The sequence below is a fragment of the Eufriesea mexicana genome, unplaced genomic scaffold, assembly GCF_001483705.2.
Source record: "Eufriesea mexicana isolate 0111107269 unplaced genomic scaffold, ASM148370v2 scaffold1018, whole genome shotgun sequence".
Taxonomy (NCBI): Eukaryota; Metazoa; Arthropoda; class Insecta; order Hymenoptera; family Apidae; genus Eufriesea; species Eufriesea mexicana.
Genome location: NW_016909145.1, coordinates 779811 through 797175, shown reverse-complemented (window position 1 = coordinate 797175; position 17365 = coordinate 779811). Strand labels below are relative to the sequence as shown.

At 32.5% G+C, this 17365-nt stretch overlaps 1 protein-coding gene across 6 annotated transcripts in view; it reads left to right on the top strand.

Annotated features, from left to right (window-relative positions):
* The window catches only part of Evi5 (ecotropic viral integration site 5), a 25379-nt gene extending 8397 nt beyond the window's left edge, over positions 1-16982 (top strand). For 2 of the 6 annotated variants that reach the window (XR_001890204.1, XR_001890206.1), the window contains exons 2-11: positions 3204-3437; positions 4538-4801; positions 4963-5227; positions 5366-5728; positions 5929-6606; positions 6729-7211; positions 7307-7405; positions 11443-11598; positions 12819-12937; positions 16643-16982. Coding sequence is in view for 2 of the 6 variants with exons in the window: in XM_017899933.1 (XP_017755422.1) it covers positions 2088-2152; positions 3204-3437; positions 4538-4801; positions 4963-5227; positions 5366-5728; positions 5929-6606; positions 6729-7211; positions 7307-7405; positions 11443-11598; positions 12819-12878 (2667 nt within the window). In the remaining 4 variants the exon portion in view is untranslated. Of the gene's footprint in view, positions 1-1866; positions 2153-2866; positions 2885-2945; positions 3004-3203; positions 3438-4537; positions 4802-4962; positions 5228-5365; positions 5729-5928; positions 6607-6728; positions 7212-7306; positions 7406-10026; positions 10077-11442; positions 11599-12818; positions 13005-16642 lie in introns of those variants that run through there. The other 4 variants (XR_001890205.1, XR_001890203.1, XM_017899933.1 and 1 more) reach the window with 4 other exon arrangements.
* Positions 16983-17365: the final 383 nt, after the last annotated feature.

Below are 17365 nucleotides of genomic sequence, written 5' to 3'. Positions count from 1 at the left end.
AAAAATTTTTTTTTTCTTTTTTTTTTTTTTTTTTTTTTTTTTTACTTACAATAGGACCACTTTCATAATTACCATTATATTATAGTTGTAATAGTAATTCATATGGTGGTAAATTTGTGACAACTTTGTCGTGCATGTATTTATTATACAATTCGATTCAATTCGGTAACATAGTTCTCGATCGAACCCCTAGGGACCATTTAAACGGTATGGCACCACGCTTGCGCAGATGTTCATACACGCTTGAAATTCCACGGTAATTCAGGGTACCGAGAGACATAAATTATCCCATCTCGTAGCCAGTGTATGGCATATTGCCACGAGTGTTTCGCGCGTTACATTCGTTTGCTAATTCATTCGCACGCGCTAATTGCTCGGCTTTCTTCTTGACCTTTTGTTTCTCGTGCACGTCTGCTCGCTTCGAACCAAAGTGGAAAATTGAGGGCTCGAGATCGGGAAATTAATTTTTTTCTGCGTGTTATTCTTAAGAAGAAACGTGAAATGGATACATAATTTTAATAAACATCGAATTTATATGTACATATGCACAGGGTGGTCCGTGTAACTTGCATACCTCGAGTACCCGTGGACCACCCAGTATATATATGTACATATATAAAAGTAAAGTGATACGTAACAAAAATTAGGTGAGTTAGGTATGAATTAGGTAGTGTTAGGTATGAGTTATTATTCTCTCGAGTAAAATAGCAAAAATACGGGGGCTAAAGGTATAGGTTGAAGTTACGGGCAATGAAAATGGAATATCGAAGATACGTATAAAGTTGCAAGTGAGGGAAATAGTGGAGGAAAGATATAAGAAAAAGCTACATGTAACAAGAGTTGAGTAATAAGAAAAGATAGGTAATAATTTAAAAAGCTGGATATAAATAAATACAGAAATATAATATTAAATAATTAAAATGAAGTATCTTATTAGTAAATTTATAAAAGTATAAGTAAGAAAAATTGAACGATAAAAGAAAAATTAAATATCAGTGATATATATACAACCGTGAATAATGAAAATTGAATATTAAACGTGTAACTCGCCAGATAAGTCAAATAGCGAGATACAAGCAATAAAAACTGGATAATAATAATAACGCAAGTAAGATTACAAAATAAATTACTAGAAATATTAATAGAAGATGTTAAAGGAAGATTAATTTAGGTTTTTGCATAGATAGCGTTTTCCTGGTTGTAGAAGAAATCGTGAAACTCTTCGATCGACTAGAGAAACTTCGGTTTCAAGGAGAAGTTGTGAAGTGTTAACGTTAGACAGTTGCATGAGTCATTTCGCAGGATTGCTCTGCAGATTTCGAGCGAAGTGCGTTCGTTTCGTCTAGGATGAAAAGTAATCGAGGAAATTCAGAAGAAAGTTCGATTTCTTATGTCTTGACAATTTTCTACGGTCTTCAGTCGAAGAAACTTTCCCAGAATTTCTAATATTGCCTCCCATAAATTGATTGAAACTTTCAAATGGAATTCTCCAGTTTTAGCGAATTTCAACGTGTATAAATTTTCATGATTCGAAGCACTTCGATCCTCGTATATTTATACGTCTAACCTAACTTTTATCAGTTATCATTAAAATTCCACTTCCTCAGATGTCTCATGATTTTTCATTAATAATACAAAACACGTTTCATCTTGCCATCTAGTTAAATTCTTAATAAGAATTACTTCTCGCATTAACGTGAAAAAGTTTCAGGTCTCTACGTTAATTACAAACTTCCCGCCCAACTCGCGAGACTAACGTTCACGGTATCTGGAAAATTCCCTAGCGAATTTAAAACGGACCTGAAATTCCACGATTTATTTTAATTATCATGAAAAAAAATTGTTAATACGAGTCTGCCGTAGAAATCCAACGATTTACTCGAGCAGAAAAATATTCGTAGAAAAAGATGCCTGTGAAACGTATGTACGAAATGGTTCCGCGGAAAATCGTTGGAAAATCGTGCGCTGTGACGAGCGCTTCGCGGAAGAATCGAAAGTAATTTGGTGAAGGGGGCGCGGCGAGGCAGGTCGCGCGAGTCGATTTTCGATCGAGAGCTACGCGAGTGAGGAGAAGAGAAAATTTCTCGATGGTTCTTCGTGGTTTGCTGGCACCAGCGGCGGCGCGATGGACACGGAATAAAACGTCGAAAAGGTAGAACGAACACGTTAATTGAGGTTTAACGAACGTTGGACCTGGTTCAAAGAGAATGTGGAAGAACGATAGATAACGAACGTTCGTGGAATGTTCGACGGGATTCGTCGGGGGTTGAGAAAGCGCGCGCAGTTCGAGCTTTAATTGGTAGCCGATAGAGTCCACTCGTTGCCACTTGAACCCATTAATTTGGCGCGTACGATACCTCATTTAACGGTGAACGATTAATACGAAAATGTAAATCAATGTTAAAGCCGATTCGTTAGCGTGATTTTTACGCTTTCCCTTTTTACCTTTTCTCGTTAATTAATTTCCTCGTTGATAGGGTGCGAGGCACCGTAAATCTTTGTACACTTTATCGATGATCTCTCTAGGTACGTAGTGGATTAATTAAATTGAAATTGAAAATAGTTCTCTTTAACTGCACGCTTTTCTTTCTCAGTTACAACCTTTATGGTTGCGCTTTGTGGAGTAAAATAAGAGAAAAACTGGTCGATGATCGAAAATGAAGAAAGAAAATTACCGTGTTAATCCTACAGTAACTATATTTACACATAACCCCATTAACAGTGGGTAACTTACTGGGTAACTGTATACGTCAAACACGAAAATAAATAAAAGTAGAGTTTAATTGGTCGGGAAACGTAATTTTATTAATGTAATAATCACGTAATAGAAATTCAGATCTGGTGCTAATTAAGTCTTTCCGTGCCAGAAGATCACCAATAATAGGTATAAATAATAAAGGCCACATCTTAGAAATAGTTAAAATAAAAATAAATGGGGTTTGCAGTACCTTGCTTTAGTATTCAAGGATTAATAGAGGCTTCCACATACAGAATATTCTGATGGTATGCATATTGATTTTGTTTAAAGCTTCAATTATTAATGACAAAATTTTTCTGGAATAATAATCTAAAAGAATATTATCTTCTTAATTATTCACCCTAGGAAGCCTTAAATGGTAACAGCTGCAAGCTGTGAAAGGCTGTAATACCATTGCTGTTACGTCACCTTGAACAAATGATATGAAACGATGATTATTTTACAGGGGTCAAGAAAAACAAGCAGCCGGACAATTAGGATTATCGCGTTATGGACCGCAGGTGATGAGCGTGTTGTGTTTATGCACTACGGTACATCAAACAGGTCAAAACAACAGCCAGGCTAGCAAGATACTTCCGAGCACACCGCCGATCTCATCCGAGGAAGAGAGGATAAACTCGTTGCAGGAAATACCCACCGACGAGCTGGCTCTATTAGCTAAGCTGGAGGAAGCCAATAGGTAAATCGTCGCGCTGACTAACCGTTTACCCGTCGACACTGCATGTGCAAGCGAATTGTGCTTTAGATATTATCATACATTACCGCTTTATCATCAATTACGTATGTTAATATGTGACTCAATATAATTACAGGATCACGTGATTGCGAATTAGAGAATGAATAGTTTGAATGGATATTGGAAGTATTGAATTGGAAATAATAGATATTTGCAAGGGAAACGATATCGAGATGTTATGTATTAATTTCTATGAAACTTTTACAAACTTCGAGATTTATACATAGAATGTACGTAATAAAACGAAGTTGGATGCCATGGAAGAAAATTGCTATTGAATTATGTTACTTGATGGAACTGTAAAAACTTAGATACTTGATGAACTAGTGCGTGAAGCATGAATTTTGGTGTTAAATATTTCATAAATCTTCACTTATACGCATAACTGAACATAGGTGAAATATTTCTCTTTCTTTGTTTCTCTACGAAGTTTCATTGAAATTGGTATATAATATTTTATGCTGTATCATTGATAGTGGAAGTTACATAATATTATACATACAGTCTCTTCCCATTCTCGATATTTAGTTCGAATTTAAAATATGAGATCCTTTAATTATTCTGAATAATACGTTTTTGTATTAATTTCGCAGTTTTGCTTGTTACATGTTTTTATGTTTATATCTCAAAGTTAAGCGATACTAAGCACACATTACGGGGAGAGAATATATACTCTTGCATTAATTAGGATATTTATTATAATTTTGAGTTGTAACATATGAAAATAATGTTGAAAATTTATGATACTATCGAATCATATTATTACGAACTGTAATATCCTATGAATTAACAGTAATGATAAAAAAGCTGGCATTTGTTAGTAAAAAAAGAATCATAAATTTTATGACACCATTTTATGACACATATTAATCCATTGTATGTCCAAGATTTGTATTTAATTCATCTTCTGTTACTAAAGGAAGGGAAACTTTTATTTCCATCAGCCCGTATAAATATCTCATATGTTACCACTCAATAGTGCTTTAACACGATTCCGTTAAGCTAAAGTGCGTGTCTTAAGAATTTCATGTAATTGATAACAGGCTTATCGAATCGGATGCAAAGTCGTTGAACTCGCTCCAAAGCAATCACAGTAGGAAAGGTTCCGACACATCTCAGGTGTCCGTGGCGTCGGGGGGCAGCGGAAAAAATGGCGATGCTGCACCCCGACGCCACAATTCAGCTGATGGTGAAGAAAATACATGGACCCTATGGGGTCACATCGTCGCTGATTGGGATTATCATTGGAAGAAGAGGAAAGAGTTCGTCAAAGACTTAGTACGTCAAGGAATACCTCATCATTTTAGGTAATCAATCCTTTAGCAAAAAATTTCAGTTTATCGAGGTCATTAGTAACTTTGGATGAGACATAAAGTTTTCTAAACTTAATAAAAATCAACATTAAATAAAATTAGGAAATAAAAACATGTATTAATGGGGGAAAACTGATTCGTATTCATCATTACAGAGGTATTGTTTGGCAACTATTAAGTGGTGCTCATGACTCTCCCGTGAAAAAGCAATTCGCTGATTATATCAAGGCCACGTCCGCATGCGAAAGGATAATCAGGAGGGATATAGCCAGAACGTATCCTGAGCATGATTTCTTTAAGGAGAAAGACGGGCTTGGTCAGGAGAGCTTGTTTAACGTTATGAAAGCATATAGTCTTCATGATCGTGAAGTGGGATACTGTCAAGGTTCGGGATTTATTGTAGGATTACTCCTTATGCAGGTACAATTTAATGTTTGAGCAGGGGTAGAGGGACTAAGATATAAAGATAATTATTTTAAAGAAAAATAATGAAAGAAAATGGGATTAGTTGCGTTAACTCGATCAGAATTAAATAGGTATATCAATTTGTTGTTACAGCAAATGCCAGAGGAGGAAGCTTTCGCTGTTCTGGTAGCGCTTATGCAAGAGTATCGTTTGCGAGATATGTTCAAGCCGAGTATGGCTGAATTAGGGGTGTGCATGTATCAGCTAGAACATTTAGTTGCTGACACGCATCCCGAGTTACACGCTCATTTTACGGCTCAAGGTTTTCACACGTCGATGTACGCATCGTCTTGGTTTCTTACGCTTTTTACCACAGCGCTCAGCCTACCGCTGGCCTGCCGCATTTTTGACGTGTTTCTGTCCGAAGGCATGGAAATTATTTTCAAAGTTGCGCTGGCCATGTTGCATTTAGGCAAAGAAGATTTGTTAAGCTTGGACATGGAAGGCATGTTGAAGGTAATTTTTATCATCAGAATCCTACATCTTGTCCATAAATAAAGCCATTAAGGAAACAGAAAGGAATTTATTATGTATATTTTGTATAGAAAAGTTAAGCAATGTAGATTTGATAGTTTAATAATATTTATCTCTACACGTGGAAATATATTGATCCTTTTCTTGTTTCACTAATATTTATCAGTACTTTCGTGTGATAGTTCTTTCAGAAACAGCTACCTGGGAGAGCTGAAAAAGATCCTGATGGCCTCATGAATCTTGCCTATGGTATGAAAATAAATCCGAAGAGAATGAAGAAATTAGAAAAAGATTATACTGTATTGAAAATGAAAGAGCAAGAGGAGATGGTTGAGCTCCGTAGGCTTAGAGCCGAGAATAGGTTACTTAGGCAAAGAACTGAACTTTTGGAAGCTGAGTCCGCGGAGTTGGCTGATAGATTAGTTAGGGGTCAAGTTTCTCGAGCAGAAGAGGAAGAAACTGCCTTTGTTGCACAAAGAGAATTAGCAGCTCTTCGACATACCCATCTTGAAACCAGTCACCAGCTTGAGCAAGCTCACGAGGAACTGCGATCTTTGTCTCTTTTGCTAGAGGAAAATGTAACATCGAAACAATCCTCTTTGGATGAAATATTATTAAAACAGGAAGCGTTGTCGCAAAAGGAAGAAATGATACAATGTTTGCAAGAGGAATTGGTAAGGGTTCGATTGCATGAGGCAGAGAATGATGCAACGATAAGAGAACTTAGAGCAAGAATACAAGAACTGGAACAAGATAAAAAAACGTTGCGCGAATCGACACCGGATAATTCTGTTGCTCATTTACAAGAAGAGCTAATTGCCGTGAAATTAAGAGAAGCAGAGGCTAATCTTTCTTTGAAGGTAATTCTTTTTTCACATCTCTTTGAATTTTTCACATTTAAAAAGAATTATTTATGATCTTCTAATAATCGTAAAGTATATGTAGATTTAATAAATTTATCATAATACAAGAAATTTATTAGGATCTTCGACAAAGAGTAACGGAATTGAACAGTGCCTGGCAAAGACATCTGCAAGAACATCGTTCTGCTCAACCACAACCAGCAAGCGATTCTACGCCTAAAAAACTTCTATTTTGGGAAAACCGCGGTCATGAAGTGCAAAAGTTCGTAGAAGATTTAATGACAACCAGAATTCGGGAGATGGAAGCTTTGACCGAAGTAAAAGAGTTAAGACTAAAAGTCATGGAGCTTGAAACTCAAGTACAGGTTGCTACGAATCAACTTCGTCGACAAGACGAAGGAGGGAAATTACTTAAAGAGGAGCTAGAAGCTGCCTTGGCTAGGGAAAAGGAACTTACTGCCAAATTACGAGAGCAGCAGCATAAGTACTCCGACCTGGAGTCAAAAATGAAGGATGAAGCTATGATGGCTAGGATACGTGATGCGGAACATGCACAGCAAGTGGCAGAACTCACTCAGAAAATATCTCTTCTTGAATTAAAAGTACTATTCTTTTATTTGTATAACTTTTTTGAATATTTCAATACAAACATTTTTATAAGGATATTAAAATTATTGATTATTCTTGTTTGTTACAGAATGAAGAGATGCTTGCAGAAGGTGAGCTTAGGAATAATTTAGATGACAATGAAAGAGTCAGAGAACTGCAGGATAAAGTTGCAGAATTAAAAGCTGAGGTATGTGGAAATATTTTACCTATTCGTGCTGCATTAATGAAAGCATTGATATAATCTGCAGTAAGAGGTGAATGGAAAAAAAAAAAACATTGTTCAAATATAAATTAATATCTAGTTTATCACGAAAAAAGAAAATTGTAACATAAAATTATTCAAAATTATCCTTAGTGCTATATTTTTTGCATGTACTACTTACTCAGGATATTTTTGTTATTTCTATAAAATTTAGAGTCAAACGATCTTATGTTCAAAATAAAACCATTCATGTAAATTTTAAAGGAATATACAGTATTTTAGTACTGGAAATATAGCTACGAATGCTTTCAATTATGCACAAGTATAATTATTATTATACATGTTTATGGACGTCAATGACTCTCGTCAAATCTCCTCGATTAAAGTTGAAACACATTTCTTTATTTAACATACTAACCACAGTATAAGTTTAAAGTATCGATGGTAGAAGTAATGACGGTAGCTCATAAAGATGTAGAATTATGATCATATTACAGTAGCTTAAAATCCAATTTTTATTCAATTTGCTATTAGACTGCAAGTTAGTAAATTTCAAAGCTTGTAGAGTTATATAATTATCAAGACTTATCGTACATTTGAATATAGAAGTAAATCCAGTTGATAGCCTTGTTACAGGATCTTGATTTATTGTTTCAGTTTCTGCATATTCATACGTTTAGTCATAAAATCATATAAATTCTATACAATCATTATGATCATTAACACATTTAAAGTCTTTTTCAGTTCAACATATTTTAGAAACTATTAATTTTTACATGTTAAGATAATGAATTATAATTTCATAGAAATGTTATTGTGTTTCTAAAATTTTTCTATATCAAATTTCGGTAATACTATCTAAGAATGATAGTCGTGGATAATACGAACACTCCATTTCTTTCCTTTTTTTCTTTTTTTTTAATCGTATTTACACATCTGTGATAATGCACATTTTTTGTGACACCATTTTATGAACTATCCATGTTTTTCATATTCACTTTTCTTTTATCTCGAAAATCATGTTAATGGGGACTTAACACTATTGTCGCTCCTTTTTACTGCACTGTTAATTCACGTACCGTAAAAGATTAAGTTTTTGATGTATTACTAATAATTTTCTAATTGGCTATCCTAAATCCTTCTAATAAGGACAATATATAAAAAAACATATGTACATAATTCAATAGTATTTGTTTGGTGCACAAAATTACGTCTATCGTAATAACATGTAACATAAACGAAGATGTAATTTATGCTTTCTTGTTATTGTAATTCACAAAAGTATGCACAAATTGCACCTCTTACTGCAATGTAATGCTAATTATCACGCTAATGAACAATTTTCTTTATTGATAAAATCATGTACTATAAAAATCTTTGTAGGTTTAATATTAAATTTTAATATAGAATCAAATTTTATTAATATCGTCATTAATAAAATGAAATTATTTATATCTTGTTCGGGAATCCGTTTTTGTATTACTAATTAATAGAATTAATACTCGTATGAAGTTGATATTTTATAAAATTTCAAAAACTAATGGATGGAATACTAACGTTGTGATACATACTTTTTATATTTGTTATTAACAATTAACTGTTGCAATGGACGATAAAACACAATCGTTCTCACACTTTTCATATAAGCAGATAACATATTCCTTCTGAGGTACCTATACACATTAAGAATTCATCGCGTTTCATCATCAAAAGTGCATCTCTAATTGTTTTGGTCCACTCCTAATTTTATGTATTCATATAATGTGTGTGAATTTTGTTATATAAGAAATTTACGTATCAAAGCTTCGAGACTAGGGTGCATTCACAGCTTGTTATGTCTCTGCTGCAATGCAAAGTATTAATAATAATTGTCAAATCGCTTCTAAATTTAATCGTGATTACGGTATTCCCTCATTGAATGTTATTTTTGCACTTGTGAGAATATAATAATCATTGTATTGAACTTGAAACTTATATCTTTGAGGGCACCATTTACGAAAATGTCTTTTTGAACGAAATATTTGTTTTAATTTTGTTGTACATTGAAAATTTGTAATAAAAAAGAACTTAAATTAATGAGACGTTAAGTACAATATTTTAAATTCAGGAAATATATTCCATATTTTGTTAAAGTTTATTGTAAATATCTTACAGTATCGAAATTATAATAATTACCAAATTTTCAATGTTTTAGCATTAACATTTAAATCGTTTTGTGTAGATACATACTAAAATCATTTTACTATAAACTAAGCTTGCTATTTACGATACTGATTGTGCTTCGAGGATATTGTATTAGACGTTGAGAGCTAGCACAGCACGGAGTAACACGTAGAAACTATACCTTCAAAGATATCGTTCATTTATTTTAATTATCTGTATCAATTAGGCATCCAGCAAAAATGCATTGTAATGAGTGCTATTAGAAAAGATTGTTAAACAAAAAAGTCATTGATGTGGAACAATGTGATGATATAATATTAATTAAACTAGGTTTCAAGTATCAGTGGAATTCTTATTGTGTAAAGGTACCAGACACTAACACAAAGAAACTAATGGTCTTGTAAAACTAACCCTCTATTGCTGTGTTATCTCTGTCTCGTTAGATACCTATAAGATTCATCAGCCCGGAGACTGAGGCTTGGTGCTTTTACCAGTAAGTCTTTACCCATCCGTAAACATTATTTTTTTTTTCATTTCATGTACGAAGCATGACATCAACATGTCTATATTAAAAGACTACATTTCCTTCCTATATAATTTTGTATATATTTTATGAAGTAATTACATGCTATGTTAAATTACAGGACAATTCATCTCTCAGTCTACAAGCAAGTGCTATGAGACTTAGAAAACCATTAGATTAACAAATGTCTTTATTATCCAGTCTTGGTATTCTAATGTCTCTTTGAACTTTCCTTTAACACCTACACACTTAATTTTCCCATTACCTCTGTTTCTTATGCTGACTTATCATTGTATGTATAACAGAGCATTGGTTTAATGTGTTTATTGTGTTTGGTATATGCTTTGCAACATGCACATTGTAATCACTATTTGCATGCTTAACTTCCATTTTATTTGTTTATTTATCACAGATGTAAATGAGATTTTTTTTATTACAGAAAAATGTGACAACCACGTTTGCAAAGTGTTTTAGGGATATTTATAGAACAACTTATAGATATTTCTATTTAACACATTGCTTAGTCAGTGTGTTAAGTAATGCATGTTATCTATTATAATTTTTAACATAATGTTTCAGACAATATGCTTTGTATAAAATCTAAAAGTAATGCTATTCAGTATGTTATTAAATTTAGGAAAAATGCATATTGAAAAAATAACAATTGGAAACTTATGCTATGAATTTTTATAAAAATGAGTGATACATAATCAAATAGGATAATTCTTATTTAGTATTTTACTGCAGGTAATTATTCTTCGATTTCTTATTATCTTTGTTGCATCTTTTAAACGAACTATTAAACGTACAATATTAAAGTGCATGGTAATCATTTTGTTCATTTAATTTAATATTATTTTTTTTTTTTTTTTGGTTGCATCCCTTAAAGCATTTCATCATTTGATTTTAGGAAATATTCATCTTAAAAAATGAAGTCAGAAACTTTAGCAAAAATTAAAAAAACAGGATAGAAGTCAGAGTATTTAAATAAGTTCCATAAACACTATATACATTATAAAAATTGTACAATCTTTTCTACCTTGTAATGGTTTGCTGGTCTATTATCTCACAGAACTCTCCTAAAAATAATCTTCAACATAATAATTCTTACAATCAATAGATTACTAAACCATACAAATTAGAAACTATTATGCACAATTACCTAAGCAAACTAGAAAATAGTTGAATTGTGTCATGTAAAATATTATTTTTAGGGAGGGAAGCATAAAGCACATTCCTTTTTAAAATGATAATGTACAAAAGTCTAGAGAATTTCACAAAAATAATTTTTAATGGAATTTAACACATATTACGATATATTTCATGTATGTCACAGGTCATCAGGCTAGAAAGTTGGAAGCAACGTTGGACAGGCCATGGTGGGCAAAATGTAAGAAGTTACAGTGTTGACACTGAAAGTGAGCTGGACGAGCGGGATCTCAGAATTTGTTTACAGGATCATATCAATGCGACTACACAGAACTCACCAGAGGTATAGAATTCCACGTATACCAGACATTAGGCAACTAATTGTCGTTTGAACACACACAGAAGTATTCCATTGTCAGAGCAGATGGACCTTTTACGTTTCATGATCATGCTTTCGCTGTAGAGAGAAAATGACGAGTTATAACGCACATAGAATATTATAAATCGAGAACACATAGGGATAATAGCGATATTATGTTTTTAGTTAACGTGTAATATCACTATAGCTCGTGATGTATTAACAGCATAGTAGCGATTAATTAGGTGTAATCTGGTGGTCATTAATAACGCAATATAAAATTATTTGACCCGGATTGATCATACATTGCAATCAGACTTCGACGTATTTGTAAACGCGCTCTTTCAATAACCTGTAAACAGAGTGATGTCTAGACTATTTTAATGTCTCGTGTAGACGCTCTGTTCTGAGAGTATAGTGAACAATGTTTGTGATTTTTATTATCTTACTTCAAATCTCCGTAAAACTTAGAAGCCATCTTCGATTCATTCCATTAATTTTTATAATTCGCGTATTGCGTTTCGAAGTCTGTTTACAATCGACATATAGATTAAATATAACTATGTGACGCATAAACGACACGTTTTTATACGTATTACGCATTCTGTGTATTTTTTGTAATTTAAACCAAATGTAATTCCATTTAAGGAATTGTATATTGAATAGAATGAAATCCGTCGACGGGAAAATCGACAAGTTAGAACCGCCGTTTCAGAATAAAAGAACAGAGGGGAAAAAAGAAAGGGAAGTGATAAAAAAAGCACGCGTTTTTCCTGATACGACGGAATATTTAGAGTCTCATTAAAGAGTCGCAGTAGCGTATTCCTCCGGTTGTAGAGTTTTAAAAAAAAATGAAACGACAAACATAGAACACAGACACAAGTAACAGTAAAAAAAAAAATATGTAAAACACTTTCTGGATTTATTCTAGTATTCTTCTTGCGTATATTTGTATATTCATAATACGCTTTTGAAACGAAGAAACGACACGAGGTTGATTCAAACGGTCCAACTATTGAGTAGAGAATTTGCGTACAAAATCAACATACACACATACACATGAACCCATGAAACAAAATTCGGAAAAAGATAATTTTGATTAGTTGGTGGAGGGAGATAGAAAAAAGTTGGTAATTTCGTTAATTGGATCTAAGTAGCTGTTAATCAGTGAATCGGTGTTCTCTAAATTAATTTACTAATTGCAGATTATTGAAAGTGAAAGTGAAACCGAACGAGATAATCGGGAGTACAGTTGTAAAACTTAAGTAGCCCGGATAGCTCGTTCCTTATAGCGACTTCCTAGGATGTGATAATTACTTCCAATGTAAGTAGTTGCGCAGATCAGAACGTCAAACTGCTTTATTCTCGATTATTTATTTTTTATTTTCTATTTTTTTAAATCTTTCGTTTGTTTTTTTTTTTTTTCATTTTTTCCTGCTACGATCGTGTGTTTTGAGGTGTTTTAAGAATTGAAGTAAATAGTCGAGACGTATTTACTTTTAAGATAAAGGAAACAGCTGGTCGATAAAAGAGCAGCCTTTTTTATCGTTGGGGACGATAAACTAATTTTCGGCCATTTTTAGCTTCATTTTATCGCTCGTCCTTTTTTACCGCTTTCGTTTGTCTAGTGCAATCAGGAGTATTTGTTTATGCTCGTTAGCGTATCTTTACAAGAGTATTGATAAAAGGAACACTCAGAGGAGTTTTTATAATGATTGCAAATAGATAATTTTATTATCTCAATTCTGTTAGATAGATATTTCTATTTGAATACCTTTTTCGAGCCATTTTCTTATTTTGTTAAAAAGAAAAAAAATATTAGAGGTGGAGTACTTAGATATTATAAAAATATACAGGCTCGAAGGAGTTTTATTGCTCATAAAAGGATGGTAAAATGGAGATTCGAAAGAAGCAATATTTAATAATTATTATACGTAAAAGTCTATAAATATGTGTTTAATATTAATAATAATTAATAATCGTGAGTGAATCTTAATTTTTAATTGTTTTATGTGTCGCGTGTATTTTTATACGTAGGTAAAAAATGTGATTGAACTTTTTTATTAAAATATCAATTTCAAATTTTCAATTTGAAGGAATAAATTAAATAAAAATATAAATTACTATTTTATAATTAAAATCGTGTTTTTAAAGTCGACTATAGTTTTATCCATGTGATCTATCAGTTTCATTTTAGATAGGTATCAATTATAAATTTATCTATTAATAATAAATTTTATCATGTGTAACGTTGGAACGTTAAGGGTTGAACGCGTCTGCAGTTTTTCGCTTTGGCCTAAATTGTACTGTACATAATTCCGTTTCGTCACAAATTGGCACCAAAATTGTGAAAATCGGTCGTGAACGCACCAAACACAAGAATTCTCTCGAAGAAACGAAATTTTCTGCTTTCGTGCACGTTTCGTCGAAAAAAATTGCATGTACTCTTTGCAACATTGTAGAATCTTATTAATCGAGTAAATTATTGATATTAACTGAATTTGTTCATCGGAGGGGAAGGCTCGATAATTAGATTATTGTTACAACACGAATGATTTTTACTGTGCAACAAGTAAAAATTCTATTTGTTTTAATGTAGACACTCGAAATTCACTTTTTCACTCGCTTTCCAGCTATGTAATTTAAAAATCAACCTGAAGATTATTTTGTTGCAATTGTCGACTGTATTTAGATATATATTGATTTGTTATGGGGATTCCTGTGAATTTCATATAATAATTGTATAATAATTATATAATAAAAAGACTAAAACAGTTTATCAACTATCAAAGTATATTTCACTGATTTTTATACAGCTTTGTGATATTTGCTGCGATTTTTATTAATTTTATAACGTTAGCTGCGTTCGAAAAATTATAGCTTTCAATTCGATAAGCATTTTTGAGATATTTTTTCATATTCACTCTCCCAAATGATCACGTTCTTTTGTAATGTTTTTTAAAGAATTTTTATCGTTAAAATACTCAGAATACCCCGTAGCAATTCGATATTTCTCAGTAAACCACAAGAGTGTCGATATATCGTGTCGCTTTTACACAATTCACAAAAATAATAACGTTTTGTAAAAGATATTCCGCAGCAGTCTATCTAATTTTAACAAACATAGAGATACGCTAAGGCAACGCTTAATGGCACAAGCTCAATAATTTATTACTAAGAAAGGCTTAGTTTCTCGTCTTTTCAGATATTTCGCCAGAGAAATCGAACACGTTTCTTTCGTCTTATTAAAGTAAGGAGAGTAATAGGAATAATTTCGATACTGCCTGATATTATTCGAGCCGAATGGATTATCTGTATAACGACTAAGAAGAATGTCCATTAAATATGTCCAAAATTTTCTCACGTCGCGGATATAGGTGTGCGATTATCTGAAAACTAATTTTTACACAGAGTATTGCATTTTTTAATTTTAAGCTTATTCTAATAATCATTAATAAAAGAAACGAATGTGCAAGATAGGAAAGCAAAAATGATGAATTATATTTAACTGGAGAAACGCGAAAAGAAAATGGAAAAATTGTATGAAAAATTTAGCTGCAGCTCTTTTATTGAAAATTATAAGATTGTAATATATATTTATGTACATTAGCATTTGTTATCTTAAGCAATTGACCAGCAAATGCATTTAAAAATAGCTCAATCTGTTGCTTTTATTGACGAGTGGAAAAATTTATTTATTTATTTTTTTTATTCGATATGTATTTTATTGCTTCTCGTACACGATGATCGTGCTTAATGCGAAGCAATTTATAGAGATTGATCAGTGAGTTATCAACAGGGGTTAACCCTTTGTAAACCCTCGAGTGTTTTATTCAAAGAAAAAAGTTTGGTACCAAGGACTGTAATTCTATTAGTATGTTATAAATTTATTTGTATTTAGTGGAACTACCTTAAATATATCACTACAGTAATCAGTATTTGTCAAAGTGACAAGTATCTTCCAAGAGGATACTTAATTTTAAAGAATTCTTTATTTAATGAATCACCACCCTATCATATATATACATGTGTGTTTACAATCATCGATCTTTTATTTTTGTCTAAAATTTAGATTTTTACAGTCAAATCTATATATATCATAAATTCATTGTTAGAATAATTTTGTTTTCATCACATATTAATCTTCATAACAATTAATTTTTATTATTTTATTAATTTTCAATATTTATTATATGCCTTTCATTATAGGTTTAGAAAAATATGTTTCGTTAGAACAATTTTAATAGTTTAGAAAATTTGAATTTGCCGGTTAATATGTCGGCCATTATTAATCACGTATCGTTAGAATCGATCGATCAATGTCAGAACTCAATTATTTTTTTGCTATCGATAGTGCCAACTTCAGACCTAAAGAAGTAGTATTGGAAGACGTACGGAACTTTTTTCTTAACGTGAAAGTATACGAGTGACTAATACATGTTTTACTAACAATATTTGTCTCTTCCAACACGTTTGTACTTTTAAGAAACTATCGTCAAACTCTTCAGGTATCTTCATTCAACATTTTACAATGCAACGACTCTGTCTGAATACACTTCGGTATCTTGTTACGGATCATTTCGAAGTAACTATACACACTGTATACATCCTGCGCATTTAAATTATATTTCAAGAACGAGTATTCGTTAACGAATTATTTATTAGTTAGTTCCCTGTTGTATACAAAATTTTTCGACAGATAACGCGCACACTATGAACAACGATATGAATTTGTCATAAACATTGTGGAAAATATTATAACATCAGGAGTAAATAAATTTTTATTCACTTTTAAGGTTGTTTCCTCCTTCCTGAATTTAGATATCGAATTATCGAAAGAGAATCCATGAAAACTAGCACATTTTTGTCTCTCTCTTTTTTTAAATTAACTTTCAATTCTTATTTCTATAAATAATACAGTATAAAGACATTCACGTTGAATTAATAACATGTAAAAAAATAACAATTTTATGGTACTTATTTATTTTTTTCTGGTTTCATTGATAATCGAAATCGCTTCGAATTTCAGTTTTTATCCCTTCGATCATTAATTCGCGCCTCGAGACAAGGGGACTTGGTCGTTTTCTTACACCTATTGATGGTTCCCGAGAGAAACGGTACCCCGCTGGAAAGGTATAATCCCACTTATGGACTTAACAATCTCGGTACGATATTCCAAAGGAGTAAGAAGGACGAGAAGGAGCGAGAGCATTGAGGAAAATGAGAAAGATAGAACGCCGAATGTAAAGACAAAAGTAAAAGAACCGTGGACCATGGAGTGATTTGGGGAGAGTTTGCGTCCATGGGCGGCGCAAGTTGTGGCAGGTAGTTTTCCAAATGGAGTCTATCGGCCAGAGGAAAAAAGTAATCCGTGAAAAGGGGTTCGTTGTTACGCCGGTCTGGTGCGACGTTGCCGGTTCTGTGCGAGTGAAAAGAACGTTTGGCTGGGTTGGTCCAGGATCGAAACTAGAACATTAAGAAGCCCCCCGTGTGGTTTTTCTCGGGAGCATATTAGAACTACGATTAATATAAATTTCAAACATACAAATATTTCACAAAAATTCAAATTGCCATTAAAACTGTGACTTATGTTATACGAACATGAGGAATAATACTGCTGGTAGCAATGTACAACTCATACCAGTAAAGGAAAATTGAAATAGAATTTAATAATAAAAATACATGTTCATTATGACAATGTATTTCATAATTCGTCCGGGGTACCTAAATATATAGTTGCGAGTTTGTTCGG